The following is a 17260-nucleotide window of genomic DNA, read 5'->3' as shown; positions in this document are numbered from 1 at the left end:
AATAGAGATGCATCTAGCCAAGGGGGGGTCCTCGAACCCAAAAAGTCTATTTTGAGTAAATGTAGGTATACTCGCACTGAAGAGAGAGAGAGAGAGAGAGAGAGAGAGAGAGAGAGAGAGAGAGAGAGAGAGAGAGAGAGAGAGAGAGAGAGAGAGAGAGAGAGAGAGAGAGAGAGAGAGAGAGAGAGAGAGAGAGAGAGAGAGAGAGAGAGAGAGAGAGAGAGAGAGAAAATTTTAAGTTTTCGAATTTTGCCGCTTAGTGGCGCTGTAAGCGTTCATTAAATAAACCCTTTGGTATTATTGTAGGTATTTCTCGAAATTTGTGTTTTTCATATAAGTGTGGGCCACCTACTGTCCATTGAACTGGCACTAGGATTGACGTGCAAAAGATCTCCGAACAAGAAGTGTGGCAATATGAGATACTTGAACAATTTCAGACGAACATCCATCGGCGATGAAGAAGTAGTTCTGTAGAGCGTGCGGAGACTAGCGTAGATTTTACTACATTGTTGGTTGATTAGGACATCCCATTGCAAATCTGATTGGAAAACAAAACCAAGGTTTACTGCTCGGTCTGTCCATTCGATGGTTTGTCTCTTCATCATGATAGTGAGCAACCGTTCAATGCGAAGAGAACTGGAATTGCGACGGCGACCTTTGATAAACATTGCTTTACTTTTGCCTGATTAACGTGAAGCTCATTGCGGTCCGACCATTCAGCTACTCTGACCAAATCTTCACTAATCATCCTTACCAGCTCCAGAGCACAGGGACCTTACCGTTTGATGTATAGTTGAACGTCGTCAGTATAATTTTGTGTTGGGCACCACTTCAGCACCGTAGGCAGATCGTTTATGTAGCAGCAAAATAGAAAGGGCTCTATTACTGATTATCATTATCGAGAGATAATACAGTAATAAAATAAAGAGATAATTATCGAGTAACCTTCTCCAGTAGCATTTTTTAGCCAATTAGTTTAGAAGAGGTTCTTAGAACCATCATAAACCCAACATAAAAGGTGTAAGGTTTTATGACAGTTCTCAAAACCTCTGCAAGACTAACTTGTCATCAGAATGTTACTTGGGATCGCTACTCTCTAAAATAAAAACTCTCATTTTTCGTAAACATCCATGCCGCACAGGGAATGTGTTGGAAACGCACATTTTTTTTTTAAATTGCTCGTACGCTCACATTTTTGCAAAACATCAATATTTTTCGGTATTTGAAGGTGGTTTATAAACCCAGTGAGGTTGCCATATCGAAATTATTGCAAAATCATGAGTGAACGAGCTGATTTAAAAAATGTGTGCATGTAACACATTCTATGTGCGGCATGGATGTTTACTAAAATGTGCAGGCCGAACACATTTTTGAGTGTAGCCGTTTGTGCGTGTATCGAGCCGGAAGGTATCTATAAAAATTCTCTGCATGGATATAAGCTGTACAGCTTTTCATTCGCACCGCTATCGTAGAGTACTCAACGTCGTTCCTGTAAAATAAAAATTTCTCCGCTAAATTATACGTATATTATTTAGATACCAAAGTTGAACATTTGTGAATAAAAACACAAAAAAAGAGTGAGCATATTGGAAACGTTAATTTATTCATAGTAAATTGCATTGCGTGGAAACGGGATATTCTGCTCAAGTAGTAGAATAGTGTGAAGTGTTGCGTTGTGTTCATTTTTGATTTTATTTTCGATTGTTGTGTGGTCGCGGTAGAAGTTTCATTACAGATTTAATGACGGCTTTTCTAATCTATCACTAATCTATCACTAATCATTGTTTCCTATTGAAAATGGTTCAGATCGGTCCAGCCGTTCCGGAGTTATGGCCATTTAGGTGTTCCGGACCGGTACCCCAGGAAGGGGCCAGATATGCAAATGCAACAAACCCATGCATGCGACCCATCAAACCACGGGATTTTCGATTATCTGATGAACGGGAAGTAGAAAAATGGTCTCAGACTATATCTGAGCCGGTAGTGTTCCGGAACCGGTTCCGGGTGCTCCGCCGGAAGTGGCCAAATAAGAAAGGTAAGATAACCCATGCATGCGACACGTCAAATAGCGGCTTTTTCGATAACCAGTTGAATGGTAAGCAGGAAAATAGTTTCAGACCATATATGAACTGGTAGTGTTCCGGAACCGGTTCCGGATGTCCCGCCAGAAGTGGCCAATTAGAAAAGTGAACCAAACCCAGGCATGCGACACATCAAAGAGCGGCTTTTTCAATAACCAGATGAACAGTGATCAGGAAAATAGTTTCAGACCATATCTGAACCGGTTGTGTTCCGGAACCGGTTCCAGCTGTCCCGCCAGAAGTGGCCAATTAAAAAGGTGAAACAAACCCAGGCATGCGAGACATCAAAGAGCGGCTTTTTCGATAACCAGATGAACGGTAAGCAGGAAAATAGTTTCAGACCATATCTGAACCGGTTGTGTTCCGGAACCGGTTCCAGGTGTCCCGCCGGAAGTGGCCAATTAAAAAGGCATGCGAGACATCAAAGAGCGGCTTTTTCGATAACCAGATGAATGGTAAGCAGAATCATAGTTTCAGACCGTATCTGAACCGGTTGTGTTCCAGAACCGGTTCCTGGTGTCCCGCTGGAAGTGGCCAATTGGAAAAGTGAATCAAACCCATGCATGCGACACATCAAAGAGCGGCTTTTTCAATAACCAGATGAACGGTAAGCAGGAAAATAGTTTCAGACCATATCTGAACCGGTTGTGTTCCGGAACCGGTTCCAGGTGTCCCGTCGGAAGTGACCAATTAAAAAATGATCCAAACCCATGCATGCGAAACATCAAATCATTAAAAATGTTCGATAACTAGATAAACGGGCGGCAAGAATATAGTCTCTGACCACACCTTAGATTACCGGCAGTGTTGCAGAATCAGGATTGGATGCATCGCTGAAATGACGAAGGTGAACAAAATCGATGCGAGCGATTAATATGCGTGAATGAACAAAATCTTGATAAAAATTTACGCGATCTTGTCAAATTACACCATTTTAGATTCCTGTGGCGTCATTATAGTCATTATACAGTAGGATGGATCAACGTTGTATGTAAAAAAAAAATTATAGCACCAATTCCCTTTTGCGTCTAAAATTATTGCAAACAATTTTGATGCAACCGGTTGAGCCCTCGCGCTCTGTAACATGGTTGAAATTTGAATGGATTTTGTTATGGAAAATTTCGCTTGCTTGCACTTTTTTGTCAAATTTTACATGAAATTTGTAACCAATGATAATAAAATATAGGCTAAAGTGTGCAGAATTTTTTTTGCCGAAATGTCTTGATAATAATCAGCATCCAGTGCAAGCGAAGGTGGTCAAGCAGTCAACTGAGAGGTTTGATATTTTCAGCTCTGTCTATACGTTTAACATAGCGTCGGAATATGAGCCATCAATAAGTTTCCAAATTCGATTATGGCTTTGATAAAAATGCTTTTCTGAATAAGGCAGACACAAATTTCGATTTTCTCTTAAGTCAAGAGGGCCCCCTTGGATATTTTGGTCGGAATTTAACATATTAAGGAAGGGCTCAAATAAATAAACCAATAATTTTTTCAATTTTAAGAGTAAATTAGAGTCTTCCAGAAAATTTATCATCAAATCCAATTAGTAAAGCGGTTTTTCTTAATTGTTTGGGTTTGGAGATGAACCAGCCGCGGGCTGAAAATCTCCATAATAAAGCTAATAATAATAATTGTTTGGGTATTTTTTCATCAAATACATTTATTATTTATCAACTCCACCTCCCCATTGACGAGTCAACGAGCATTGTGGCAAAAAAAGAAAATGAGATTTATTCTCAGGATTCAGGAACACTTCGGCTAATGGCGACGGAAAAATCTTGAGTACATATTCGACGAGAAAGGCACTATCACCACTAGGTGGATTAATCTGGTTTTTTTTTTTATTATAGTACAAATTGGGCCGAAGCGTCGCAGATTTTCATGAAACTGTTTCCACAGACATAGCTCATAAATATATGAACAAAAAAATAAAGAAAATCAGGGTCGCCTATTTTCCCGGAAATCTCAGGTGGAAATTTTCTGTTTTCCCCGGACACTACTTACTTTGAAATATCATAACTCAAGAACGAAGCTTTGTTCCTACGAAGTTTTTTCAGAAAATTAAATCAAATTTTCTCAGAAATTCTAAAAAAAATAGAACTGGAGAAAGGTTTCCACAAAGTTTGTTACAGTTGAGAAAACTTGTAAAGAAAAACCGGAAAAAAATATGCCTGAACTCGTGAAAAATTTCAAAAAAATATTTTTAAAAGGGTTTTTTTTCATAAGGTCGTTCATGTGGTCGTTTTTCAAAAAATTGGTCATAACTCAAAAACGAAAAAAAAAAAGAAAAAGCTTTCATTCGATGGCTGCCACAATTTTATATATGGCTTCTAGCCTGCATGAGCATTTTTTAAAGGAAAAAAAAAACACATTATTGACTTGAAGCACCTCGAAATCTTCACCAACTTAGCTGAAAATATGAGCAGAACTTTGTTTTAGCATTACACTAAAGATGTGAAGGTGACTGGCTTAATTCCAGAATTGCAGAAGAAGAATCAGTTTTCATAGAAAACTTTGGCACTCTTTTGACTTTAAATTTTCTCAAAAATGGAGAACTTGGGTACCAGGTTTTTGTTGAAGTATTCCTTTTTCCCAGAATACTAAAAAAATCTCTGTTTTATTTTTTTCCAAAAAGTCATCTATCAAAATTTTCAATCTTTCTTGATAGGGAACTTAAGCAGTAAGGCAATGTTTCACAACTATAAATAATTTAAAAAAGTGTTTCAAAACGAAAAAGGCTTTTCATTCTAGTTTTTGATTTTGTGATTAGGGTTGGATTAGGGGTACCGTGATTTCGGGTGAAATTTTCACTTTTCACAGTTTTTGTCTCCTAATTTTTGAATAGTTTTCGATATGATCAAACTGAATGCTTTAAAACAAGTAAGACCGCGGGTTTCATCAGTCAACGAGGTTGAAACTTTTACTGCAAATCATTTTATTGCAATAAATATCATTTAAAATAAAAAAATAAAAAAATTTTAGTTTCGGGGTGAAATTGATCAGTCAGTGGAATGTCATTGTAATTGCTGAAAATCAGTGTGTGGATTTTTATCGCGAACCACTGAATGGTCCATGCTCAGCAAGTGATACATTCGCGATTGTAACATTTCATGAACCAACATGCTCGGGAACGCTCCCCGAAATGCTGTTCATTCTCTTGCCCGGTTCGATACGAGAGCGCAATCAAGAGAGAAGATGCTCGATGACGCTAATGAAAGCGATGCATTCGGTAAGAATATTTTATTGCCATAATTCTTTTTTTATTGTGACTACACAACCTGCAACGTCATAAATACAGTTAAATTAAATAGTATTTCACATTTTTAAAGCGAAAACGCATTAAATACTGATGAAAATAACGATTATTCACAGTTGCCCCAAGCCAACGATGAGCGATCATCGGTAAGTGTTACACTTAGCGATGCCCGCTCATCGCCGCAGCTTGTTTATATCGGAGTATCCTCTTTGTGTTCCTTCGTGAACCATGCGACTCGACGAGAGAACATACACCGCTTGGTAATTGAAACAGAACCAACAGAAGGGAAGAAAAACTGCCGAGTGGTTCACTGATCACTTTTTCGTCCAAACACTGCTGAAAATAAATTTTCCAGCTTAATTAACCACCGCAGAATGCGAAATGCTTTGTAAAACTTATACAAGTTTAGTAAATTCTAAATAATTTAAATTTACAGTATATAAAGAAAACGCCTAAAAGTATGCAATTTTCATACTAAACAAGTCATTACTTTAGCAAAAGTACAATTTTATGCATAAATATGAATAGTTATAGAACTTTTGATGACGAAATCAGGTTTAGTGAACACTTTGCCGCTATAAACATTCATTCGAATATTTATTTCATGTGCGATACAGTTACGGTAACAAAAGTTTGAAAGTTTCTTTTAAATTTGCCAAACACGCAATTTCGGAAAATATTAAATTTAATACAGAAATATGCGACTAACTAGCTGTAAAACATGAAATCTCATCATTCAATAACCCTTGAGCCATATGATGGTCATTTTATACAAATTGTTTTGAATTTAAAGCTTTATTTTTGACAAATAAAAATTGCCCTCACTTCGATCAATTTTACCCGAAATCACGGTAACATTGATCATATAAGTGATCAATGTTCGTATGTGTGAAATCCACTTAATTTACAAAACTGCAGATAACTTTTGATAGGGAAAAAGACATCTATATTTGTTTGATATGTTATGTATAACTGTCTCAGCTTTCAATTGATGCAAAAATTTTGAAAATCGGTGGTTGCCATCATGGCGAAAAAAAATGTTTTGGTGTAAAAATCCAAGATGGTGGCCAAAATAAATATGGCCGATCCATTTTTTTATTATTGTAAATAGTAGCTCTATCTTTCCTCTTTTCAACAACAATTCGTTTTGAGGTGGTTTTTGGAGAAACTTTCGAGTTAAAACTGTTTAAATGAGCCACCATTTGACCAAAAGAGGGGTCTGCAAACATTTTTGTGGCTCTAACTAACGGGGGGTCCATCAATTTGAGTAACCAAATGCATTTTCCTTACTTTTTTAGCGAAGACTTTCAGAAAATCGGCATCTTAAACAAAAGTTTCGATTTTTAAAATTCAACTCTGGAATATTCATACAATAATTTCGAAGCTCAAACTGGACCTTGTATTCATGTCCAGCATGAACGTTTGAGCATGTATTTGATAACGTTAAAAAGTTAAAAAACATCAGTTTATTTTTATATTTATGAAACTCGATTTGAATTCGATACAACGATCGACAAAATGATCCGGAAAGGGAAAATATTCACTTCTCGAAAAATTTTTAAGTAGCTGTAACTTTTTGAAAAGAGCATCAAATATTCTCAAATTTTCACTGCAAGTCTATCAACTAATTGAGTATCAGTGGTAAAAATTTGGAGAAGATCGGGCTACTCTGCACGAAATTATAAAGATTCTAGAAAAAGGTATAATTATCCGATAGCCAACTTTGAGCTGCTATATCTCCGGATTCAATGAACCGAATGCAATGAAATTTTGACTATTCATGACTTATATAACGAGCTTTGAAAAACTTTTGATTTAGCTTAAAATTCTTTACGCGGAAGAAAATTATAACAATTAGATTTGTTTTCTAATAAAACACAAATTTATTAAAAACTTCAACATCGTTTAAAAGTTTAAGATGCTAATTATAGTTCATTTAAATTTTCTCAAATTTACTTGAATATAAATATGCTTTGAAAGAGAGCAACAATATAGCCAGCAATAAATTGAAAAATTTATAGGATGCATATTAGAAATTGACCAATTTACTAAAAAATCATAAAATAAAAGAAATCGCTATATAACTTTTTTTTTGATAATAATTTTCAATCAAGTCAATTATTTTTAAGAGTTCATAAATGGTTAAAATTTCATTGCATTCGATTCATTGGATTTGGAGATACAACAGCTGAAAGTTGGCTATCGGATAATTATACCTTCTATATAATCTTTATAACTTTGTGCGAAATGGCCCGATCTTTTCCAAATTTTAACCACTGCACAGTGGGAAAAATCGACCCAAAAACGGATCTTTTAACGCCGCTGGTTTCGGAACGTGAAGTTGACCATTTCTGACGTAAAAAAATACGAGAAATCGATTGGTGATAATTTCATTTACCGCACGGCACGGGAAGTGGTCCATTTTGCCCCATTTTGCCCTTTTTTCATACAAAAAGAGAATTAAAATGTACTTTCAAACAACTAACACGACTGTAGATCATTGACAATTGCTGCAGGTGTAATAAGAAGTGTATAGGAATCATAAGAATACATGAAAGATCCTTTTTAATGCTTATTTTGCCCTATATGCCCCAACAACTGTCGGATATACACAATTTTTCCTAATTATGAATAGATTTTTAATGTTACTGACTTAAAGTTGATTTGTTTGGCATAAACCAAAGCGGTAGATTGTTTATCACCAAAATAATCTTCGGGAGTTGTCCAATTTGCCCCATTTGCCCTATTTTCATGAAAAAATGAGATTTATAATGTTTTTATGAAAAACAAATACTGCTATGGAACGTTGAAATTAGTTTTAGGTGAAATTGGAAGTCAATAGTTTTCATACGTATATATGAAAGATATTTTCCCTATTTTACCCTACATGCCCCTAAAACTGCTGGATTTTAACATATTTTGTATGATTATGTAATATCGCTGGATGCAAAACATGAAGCCCTGGATCATTTTTGATACATACAAATGCGGTTTACCGATTAATACTACAATCATTCTCGAAATAGTATATTTATAGCTGTCCATTTTACCCCAATTTGTCTTGATTTTGTCATGTAGTGAATAAATCAATTTGCCCTGATTTTTTGTCAAGTAATGAATAAATTAATTTCCCTTATTAGCATTGATACTGAAACCAATCTTATCAAGAATACATATATTTGAATTTTTCTATAATTTCAGCTTTTGATGGGGAACTAAGGGGATAATAAGCATTTTATAAAATATGTCAAATATGCGCTGATTTAATGGGGCGTCTCAAAGCAAATTATGTATATTTAAGATGCCCCATTTAATCAGTTGTGTGCATATTTGCCACAAATTAAGATTAGGGTTAATGCTTTTTATACCCTGTATTCCTCACCAAAGTCATATGTTTTAACTGTCCTTTCGATTACATTGGTTGCAGTAACAAAAGTTCATCAGTTTGGGCATAAGCAAATGGGGGAAATCAATTCATTCATGAGGCGACAACAAATCAGGGCAAATTGGGGTAAAATGGACAGCTATTTGTACCCTCCCGTGAATGATTCTAAACCTTATAGATAAACCGTATTTTTATATATAAAAAATGAACTAGGATTTCATGGATTGCAACCAGTGACATTACAAAATAATAGAAAAAATGTTATCATCCAGCAGGGGCATGTAGGGCAAAATAGGGGAAATATCTTTCATTTATGCGCTGTTAGCTGTTAGCTTCATATTGCAACTAAAACTAATTTCAACGTTCCATTACAGTATCTGTTTCTTATAAATGCATTTTAAATCTCATTTTTCTATGATAATAGGGCAAAATGAGGCAAATTGGACAACTACTGAAGATGATTCTGGTGATAACAGATCTAGCGCTTTTTGTTTATGCAAAAAAAAGAAAATCAAATCAGTAACATTAAAAATCCATTCGTAATCATGTAAAATTCACAATTTCCAGCAGTTGTTGGGGCATATGGGGCAATATAAGCATTTAAAAGAATCTTTCATATATGTTTATAATTTTTTTAAACTTCCAATTACACCTGCAGCTATTTTCAATGATCTACAGTCGTGTTAGTTGTTTGAAAGTACATTTTGATTCTCTTTTTGTATGAAAAAAGGGCAAAATGGGGCAAAATGAACCACTTCCCGTGCCGTGCGGTGAATGAATTTAGCACCAATCGATTTCTCGTACTTTTTTACGTCAAAAATGGTCAACTTCACGTACCGAAACCAGCGGCGTTAAAAGATCCGTTTTTTGGGTCGATTTTTCCCACTGTGCACTGGTACAGAACTAGTTGAGCAACTTTCAGTGAGAATATTTGATGCACTTTTCAAAAAGTTATAGCTAGTTGAACATTTTTTAAAAATTGAATATCTTGCCTGTCCCGATCATTTTGTGTATCCCCTTTATCATTAAGTAGCTAAGAGATATTAGATTACGAGGTGCCATTTATGAGTAGAATCTGATTCAATGGTAAATGTTTGTTTACACATGTCAGGAGGTCAAGAGGACCGATATGTGACCCCGCTGATCAAACCTCGTTTTACAGTACTCTTTTTCCAGTAATCGAACATATGCACACAAAAAAGTTCCATCCTTTATAGACTCCAACCGGTTACGTGGTTATTAGCAGAAATTCACACAATTATATTACAATTTTACACAACCTCTGTCAGGTAAAATTTCAAAAATTCTTCAGCTAGGTGTCCGTGGAGTGTACCGAAAATTTTCAAATGTTCACTGTTAACCTGAGGATTGCGGAGTGAAATTTGACAGCAGCCAGGCTGCTGCCAAACCTCCAAAATGATCAGAGTGTGCCTGGATACAAGTTTGGTTTGCCTAGTCACGCTAAAACAAGTGAAACATTTAATGACACACAAACTTTGCCGTCAGCTATGAAAACGTTTAAAACGTTTTATCTGTGAGAAAATTATGTGTGAAACTTGGCTAAAATTAGTAAATTATTCCTCCAAGCCCATAGGGGAGACTGAGGAGACTTGATCCCTGGGGAGACTTGTTCCTCCCATATTTGCTCGGAATCAAAAACATTTTTCTTCTAGCATATTTTTTCCAAAACTACTCCTGGACAGCTATAAGTGATTTCGATTGTACATTGCATTATTTTTCAACGGCTGATGGTTAGTTTTCAGTCTTACGGAAATCTTTTAGGCGATTCCGAAAAATCTCAATAACTTTGTGAAAATTGAACCAAATCGTGTCAAAATTTTACAGCACATAGTTTGAATAAAATACTTTTAAACTTATTTATCCAAATAAGGCTGTTGTTAACATATTTTAATTAATTCAGCTTAGTATACACAACAGTGACATGGGGAGACTTGATCCCTCGAGGATTACACACACATTATACATGTGAAAAATAAAATTCTATTCGGAAGCCTCTATTTACTTGGAATTCTAGTCTATTCAACGATAAAATGTGTCAGATAATTATAACTTTAGTACAAACCAAGAAAAGGGGGATCAAGTCTCCCCATTATGAAAATACGGCATATCCTTAAAAATTTAAGGAAATCTTACAATTTCAAACATTCCAAATTCATCGAAAATACAAGAAAACTCAAAAAGAAAATGAATAGGAAGACTCCAAAATTATTTACTCTTTAAATAAACCATTTGCTCAAAGGGGGATCAAGTGTCACCCATTTTTGAAAAATACAACATAAGACATGCCTTCATAAAAACACAGTTTTGAAAACTTTAACAATAATTCAAAGGCCTTCTGTTGTGTATTAACTTGCAATAGATGTTTACCTGCCATTTTGTACGGAAATAGGATCTAGTTTTGTGTTTTTCCCAAAGTTTCAGGTAAATTAAGAAAAAGGGATCAAGTCTCCCCAGTCTCCCCTAATGACAAAGTCAGCTGAATATACGTTTTATTGTAGCTTTTGCTGTAATCGATATGTTTGAGCCTTGGTTAAAACGTTGTGTGAAGTAGTTTGTGCGTGCACTTCGAAATTGATCTACATAGAGATAAAAAACTTTACAACGGGGAGCAGTGGAAGAAAGAATACGTGCTCAAATTGAATGACCAAAAAAGTTGAGTCCGCATCCCTCAGCTGTTAACATCCCAGTGCACATGGTGAAATGTTTGTCAAAAAAGATATCAATGCTTTAACGTCTTGTTTGACGCAATCGAATTTTCATCATTGTCAAACAGATGTTGTTTCTTGAGTTTTTTCCTTGTCAAATATTCGATCCTGTGTACTTATAACCTTTCCATTTTTCAAAAAATATTCAACTAGCTGTATTTTTTCGAAACATTCTCAAATTTTTACTGTAAGTTAATCAACTAATTGTGTATCAGTTGTCAAAATTTAGAAATGATCGAGCTATTCTACACGAAGTTATAAGGATTCTAGAAAAAGGTATAATTATCCGATAGCCAACTTTGAGCTGTTATATCTCCGGATTAAATGAACCGAATGCAATGAAATTTTGACCATTTGTGACATATCTAATGAGCTCTGAAAAACTGGTGACACAATTTTAAATTATCTACAAGACAAAAACTTATAGTAATTTCATTTGTTTTATGATGTTTTAGTAAATTGGTTTATTTTTAATATGCATCTCATTACTTTTTCAATCAATTGAAGGCAATGTTGTTATATTCCTTCAAAACATATTTATATTAAGACAATTAGAGGGAATTTAAATGAACTATAATTAGCATCTTGAATTTTCAAACGATGTTGAAGTTTTAGAAAATTTGGTGTTTCATCAAAAAAATAATCTAATCCGTGTTAAAAATTTTAACTTGTGTCAAAAGTTTTTCAAAGTTCATTATGTAAGTCATAAATAGTCAAAATTTCATTGCATTCGGTTCATTGAATCCGGAGATATAACAGCTCAAAGTTGACTATTGGATAATTATACCTTTTTTTAGAATCTTTATAATTTCGTGCAAAATAGCCCGATCTTTTCCAAATTTTGTCCACTGATACACAACTAGTTGATCAACTTACAGTGAAAATTTGAGAATATTTGATGTACGGGAGGCTAGTCAACAATATATTAGTGCTATACAAGTTCTGACATCATAGTTATTTTTTCAACATTCAAAAAAAGTTATCATAGATTGACACTTTTTGAATTTTTCTCAAAAAAATGTTTTTTTTTACATCAATGTCATCAAATTTGAGTTTTGATATCCAAAGAAATTTTACTTCTGTTCTCAAGATATCTCATTTTGTAATTTTTGTGTGGTATTGTAAATCTGACTTACTTTCCTCTATATGAGTAAAAATGCCAAAGCGGTATAACTTTATTCGTCGTGGGAAAATATTACATTTTACAATGACGCATGAAGTATCAATATATTGTTGATAAACGATCAAAATTTCATTCGATTCGGTTCACTGGTTTCGGAAATATGACAGTTCAAAAATTGGTTGTCTAAAAGATAGTGATATACGAGAACGGTTCTTGCTTTGTGAAAGATTAATTAATCGGGCTCAAGTTTGTACCAGTGATGCACATATGATAGGTTGAAAAACAGTCAAAATTTGAGAATTTTTTATGCACTCTATGAAAAGTTACAGCAATATTTTTGAGAGAGAAAAAAAAGTTGCCTATCCCAAATGTTTTGGCCATCTCCTGTATGTTATAGTGGACATATATTGCAGTTTATTGCACTGTAGGTCAAGATGAAGAAATGATGAAACAATTTTTTTTTTTTGAAAATTGTCCAAATACACTTAAAAAAATATTTACATGTGAGATATATCTTTATTTTTTTATATTCTTCTCAACTATTCTACTTCAGGCTAGCTGCTGTAGCCAAAACCTCAAATATGTTCAGCATTCTGATAATGATTGGTATTTTGAGCATATGCATTGGATCAATTGCTAGAGATGAAAATATAACGTAAGTCGATCAGTAAACTAAATTTGTATGAATCCATTTTATTTATTTATTTTCCCCCCAGATTTGTAGACTATTGCTTTCGGAACCTGTTATCATTCACCATTACCGATTTGCCTCATCCTGTATCCGAGATAATATATCTTTCGCTGCGGGGAAACAATCTCCAGAGGTTCCCCAACAACATTCTTAAACTGTCAAGCCTGGAAAGATTGATTCTCTCCGAGAATCCCCAAATAACATTCCCATTGGACGGATCGCCTTTCCTGATATCTAGAAGCCTTATCGATTTGGACTGCGAATGTTGTGGTATAAAGGCGATTACCACTCGCTCGTTGCGTGGACTACCTCACCTGGAGACCCTCCGGTTGCCAAATAATACGATCCAGATTATCGAAAAACGTGCCTTTCGGCACAATCCTAACATCCGGATGCTGGACCTCAGACAAAACAAACTCACGAGCCTGCCGATGACAATACTGATTGGCCTGCACAAAATGAAGAAGCTAGATCTGAGCGAAAACCGAGACCTTGCTCCGCAAAAAGATCAACCGTTTCTGGTGAGCAACTCGTTGGAGATTCTGAAATGCAACAACTGTGGGTTCAGTACCGCCCAAGAGGTAACGTTCTCAAAACTGGCCAATCTAAAAAAATTGCACCTCGCAGGGAACAGTCTCTTGATGACACCTTGCTTTCTACCATTTCCGACTGTTTTGGGGGTGCATTTGATGAAAGTAATCACCGATTGTCAACGGTACTTGGAAAATAATTGTTATCCTATTGTTATCATTCAAAATTAGTTACAAAAAAAACGTATTGTTAACATGACAACCCGAGCAGAGGAGAATCCCGGGTAGAGGTGAAATACTGACGATCAAAACGTGATATTGGTTTGATTGATATAAGAGATAAAAGATCTGAAAATTATACCTGAAAAATGTTCCTGGAACATCTGAACAATATCAAAATTTGATATTTTAAAATCAAACGAATAGCTCGTTGCTATTGGTCAGATCTTACAAAATCTAAATTTGATATGATGATGATCTTCTAAGAGTAAATTTTTGATTTTATTTTTAGATCTTTTATCTCTTATGTCAATCAAACCCATATCACTTTTTGATCTCCTTATCAAAATATGCTATTATTGAGCTCTTTTCCTCTACTCGGGTAGCAAATTTACAACAACAGAATCACATAGCCAAACATCATAATTTGTTACACAGTGCAACATTTTTTTGTCTCAAGAGCAAACTTATGTGTCTCTGACAGATTTTGGGCCGCTGAATCCGAATCCGGGCTCAGATTTGCTCCAGCACGTCACAATTTTGAGCTATACCTCAATTTATAGGGCAAAATATGCAATTTTGGGCTTGTTTGACTGCAAGCCATTAAGCATGGAAATATTTTTTTTTGAAGCAATCAAGAGGTAACTTGATTAATAAACATCTAAATTAACGACTCTGCAAAATATTTCGTTTTACCAAATCAAATTCGATAGATTTAAGAATTTTATGTCAGTATGTAAACTTGCATGCAACTTGTGGGGGTGAATTGTATGGAAAATATCGTACCAAACATAAATCGCTTAAATCTATCAAATTCGATTTGGTAAAACGAAATATTTTGCATGAGTATTTAATTTAGATGTTAATTGACCAATTTATCCTTTGTTTGGTTAACAAAAATATTTCTATGCTTAATGGCTTGCAGTCAAAAAAGCCCAAAATCGCATATTTTGCCTTATAAATTGAGGTATGTATAGTTTAAAATTCTGACGTGTCGGAGCAAATCTGAGCCCGGATTCGGATTCAGTGGCCCAAAATCTGTCAGAGACACATAAGTTTGCTGTTGAGACAGACCAAAAGCTAATTTTTGTTACGCTGTGCTATTGTTAACTTATCAAAATATATCTTTTTAACCTTCATCCAGCCAACGTACATTTTCACCTTCGAAATAGCACAAAAATAGTCATGACTTTTTTTGTTTTTCGATGGGTTTCGATGAAATTTTCACAAATTCCTGAAAAACTCTTCAAGTTTACGATTCCGAGGACATGGGTGCCTGGTCCACATGGTTCCGGAGTTATTCCGGATTGTTTTGGGGTACCAAAATTGGCCACATACTTTGCACAACGTATACCTCAAGATCCCGATGAGGTAGAAGTATAGTGTTCTCGGCGAATTTGTTCAGCAGGTTAAGAACTAACTGGCAACGGCGACTTTGGTTCGCGATTCGGCCGCTAGGTGGCGTCAGTGTCAAAAATGTTCAAACCCTCATATCTCAGAAACCTGATAAGATAGAATGATGCTGTCTTCGGCAAAGTTCTTCAGCAAGCTCAGAACTATCTGATAATAAAGTCTTTGGATTGGGATTAATCCGCTAGGTTGCGCCCTGTATCTGAAAAAAAAAAAAATATATCGATACCCCAATGAGGTACAAGCATGCCGTTTTCAGCAAAGTTGTTCAGCTGCCTAAGAACTATCTGGTAATGGCATCTTTAGTTCGAGAATCGTCCGCTAGGTGGCGCCAGGGTAAAAAATGTTCAAACTTCTATATCTCAGAATCCTGATAAGATAGAATGATGCCGTCTTCAACGAAATCCTCCAGGGATTCCTCCGGGAATTGTTCCAGAAATTTCCCCAGGATTTCATCTGGGACTCCCATCAGGAACTCCTTCAGGAATTCCTTCGGCAATTTCTGCAGGAATTCTCCTGGGAATTTTTCCAGGAATTTCTCCGGACTTTTTCCCAAGATTTTCTCCGGAAATTTCACTGAGAATTTTCCCAGGAATTTGTCCATGAGTGCCTCCGGGAATTCCTCCATGAACTCCTCCGGGAATTTCTTCAGGAATTCCTCCGGAATGTTCTATAGGAATTTATCCAAGAACTTCTCTAGGAATTTCTCCGGGAATTTTTCCAGGAGTTTCTCCAGGAATATATCCGGGAATACTCTAAGGGAAACTGTCGTTTTTTTTTCAAGAAAATCCTCTGGGAATTTCTCCACGAATCTCTTCAGGAAGCCTTCCGTGATTTTTTTCTCACAAAACCCTCGAGAATTTCTCCCGGAATTCCTCTAGGACTTCATTTACGAATACCTCCGGAAATTTATCCTGTAATTCCTCCGGGATTTTCTCCAGGAAATCCTCCAGGAATTGTTTTGGGAATTTCCTCTGGAAATCTTCCTGAAAATCCTCCAGGAATTGGGTTCTTTAGGGGTATCCGGATTATTTCATAATCGGATTCTCAGACCAAAAATTAGCCGAAATCCAAAATTTCATAATTTTTGGAGTCCGGGAACTATTTTTAAAATGCATTTAAAGTTTGTGTGGGGAATTTTTTTTGATCGGGTCGAACTGTCACTTTATCGATTGAACTGTCATTCTATCCACGGAAATCAAAACTGTTTTTCAATTTAACCATCAAAACAAAGGTATTGGAATCCAATGAAATCACGTTATACTCAGAAAAATGAGCTCTTTCGATTAGGCTATAGAAAAAAAGCAATATTTTATTTACTAAACAACCCAATTCTTTCAGGAATTCCACCGGGGACTCTTCTGAAACTCCTCCGGGAAGTTCTAAAGGAAATCTTCGGGATCTTCGCAATTTTGCGAAAAAATTGTCTACGCCAAAAATTAACTAGTGTTACAAAAACCGAAGATATGTACCAACATTTACACCAGCCGACAGTTAAAATTAGACAAAATCACAGCAAACAAAAAACGAAATACGTATCTTTCCCCTGAAGAAGACACCATCCAAAGTGTCAAAACGTCGGGTTAGATAACAACTCGTTTTGATTTAACAAGACTGCGTAGCCGTCAAAATCCGAGAATAAACTAGAAGAGTTTTTCGGGAAGTTGTGAAAATTTTATCAAAATTCATCGTAAAACAAAAAAAAATATAACCATTTTTGAGCTTTTCTGAAGGTGGAAAATCTACGTTGGCTGGATGAAGGTTAATAACATGTTTTGTCTGGCAATCTTATTTTGTAATGTTTAAGTTATTGGGATATTGCCACAAGATAACATT

General features: G+C 35.5%; 1 protein-coding gene across 7 annotated transcripts; it reads left to right on the top strand.

Moving 5' to 3' along the window:
* The first annotated feature begins 1441 nt into the window (after positions 1–1441).
* Positions 1442–14068, top strand: LOC109412769 (chondroadherin-like protein). 7 transcript variants are annotated; one of them, XM_062853989.1, is made up of 4 exons: positions 1457–1577; positions 1807–2928; positions 13128–13229; positions 13291–14068. In XM_062853989.1, exons 3-4 carry the CDS (start codon positions 13156–13158, stop codon positions 14024–14026), a joined length of 810 nt encoding a protein of 269 aa, XP_062709973.1. In that variant the 5' UTR covers positions 1457–1577; positions 1807–2928; positions 13128–13155; the 3' UTR covers positions 14027–14068. The 7 variants fall into 7 exon arrangements, with proteins under 7 accessions (XP_062709978.1, XP_062709973.1, XP_062709976.1 ...); XM_062853992.1 differs by having other exon boundaries at positions 1465–2536; positions 2586–2688; XM_062853991.1 differs by having other exon boundaries at positions 1465–2536; positions 2586–2928.
* Positions 14069–17260: the final 3192 nt, after the last annotated feature.

This window comes from Aedes albopictus, chromosome 2, assembly GCF_035046485.1.
Source record: "Aedes albopictus strain Foshan chromosome 2, AalbF5, whole genome shotgun sequence".
Taxonomy (NCBI): Eukaryota; Metazoa; Arthropoda; class Insecta; order Diptera; family Culicidae; genus Aedes; species Aedes albopictus.
Note: the sequence above shows the minus strand (reverse complement) of the source record. Positions and strands in the feature narration are given on the sequence as shown.

Bases quoted from the DNA above. Each gene is read 5' to 3' on its own strand.
- LOC109412769 (XM_062853994.1), top strand. From the start codon at position 13,156: ATGTTCAGCATTCTGATAATGATTGGTATTTTGAGCATATGCATTGGA. The intron at 13,230-13,290 runs GTAAGTCGATCA...TTTTCCCCCCAG, and splicing joins GCTAGAGATGAAAATATAAC to ATTTGTAGACTATTGCTTTC.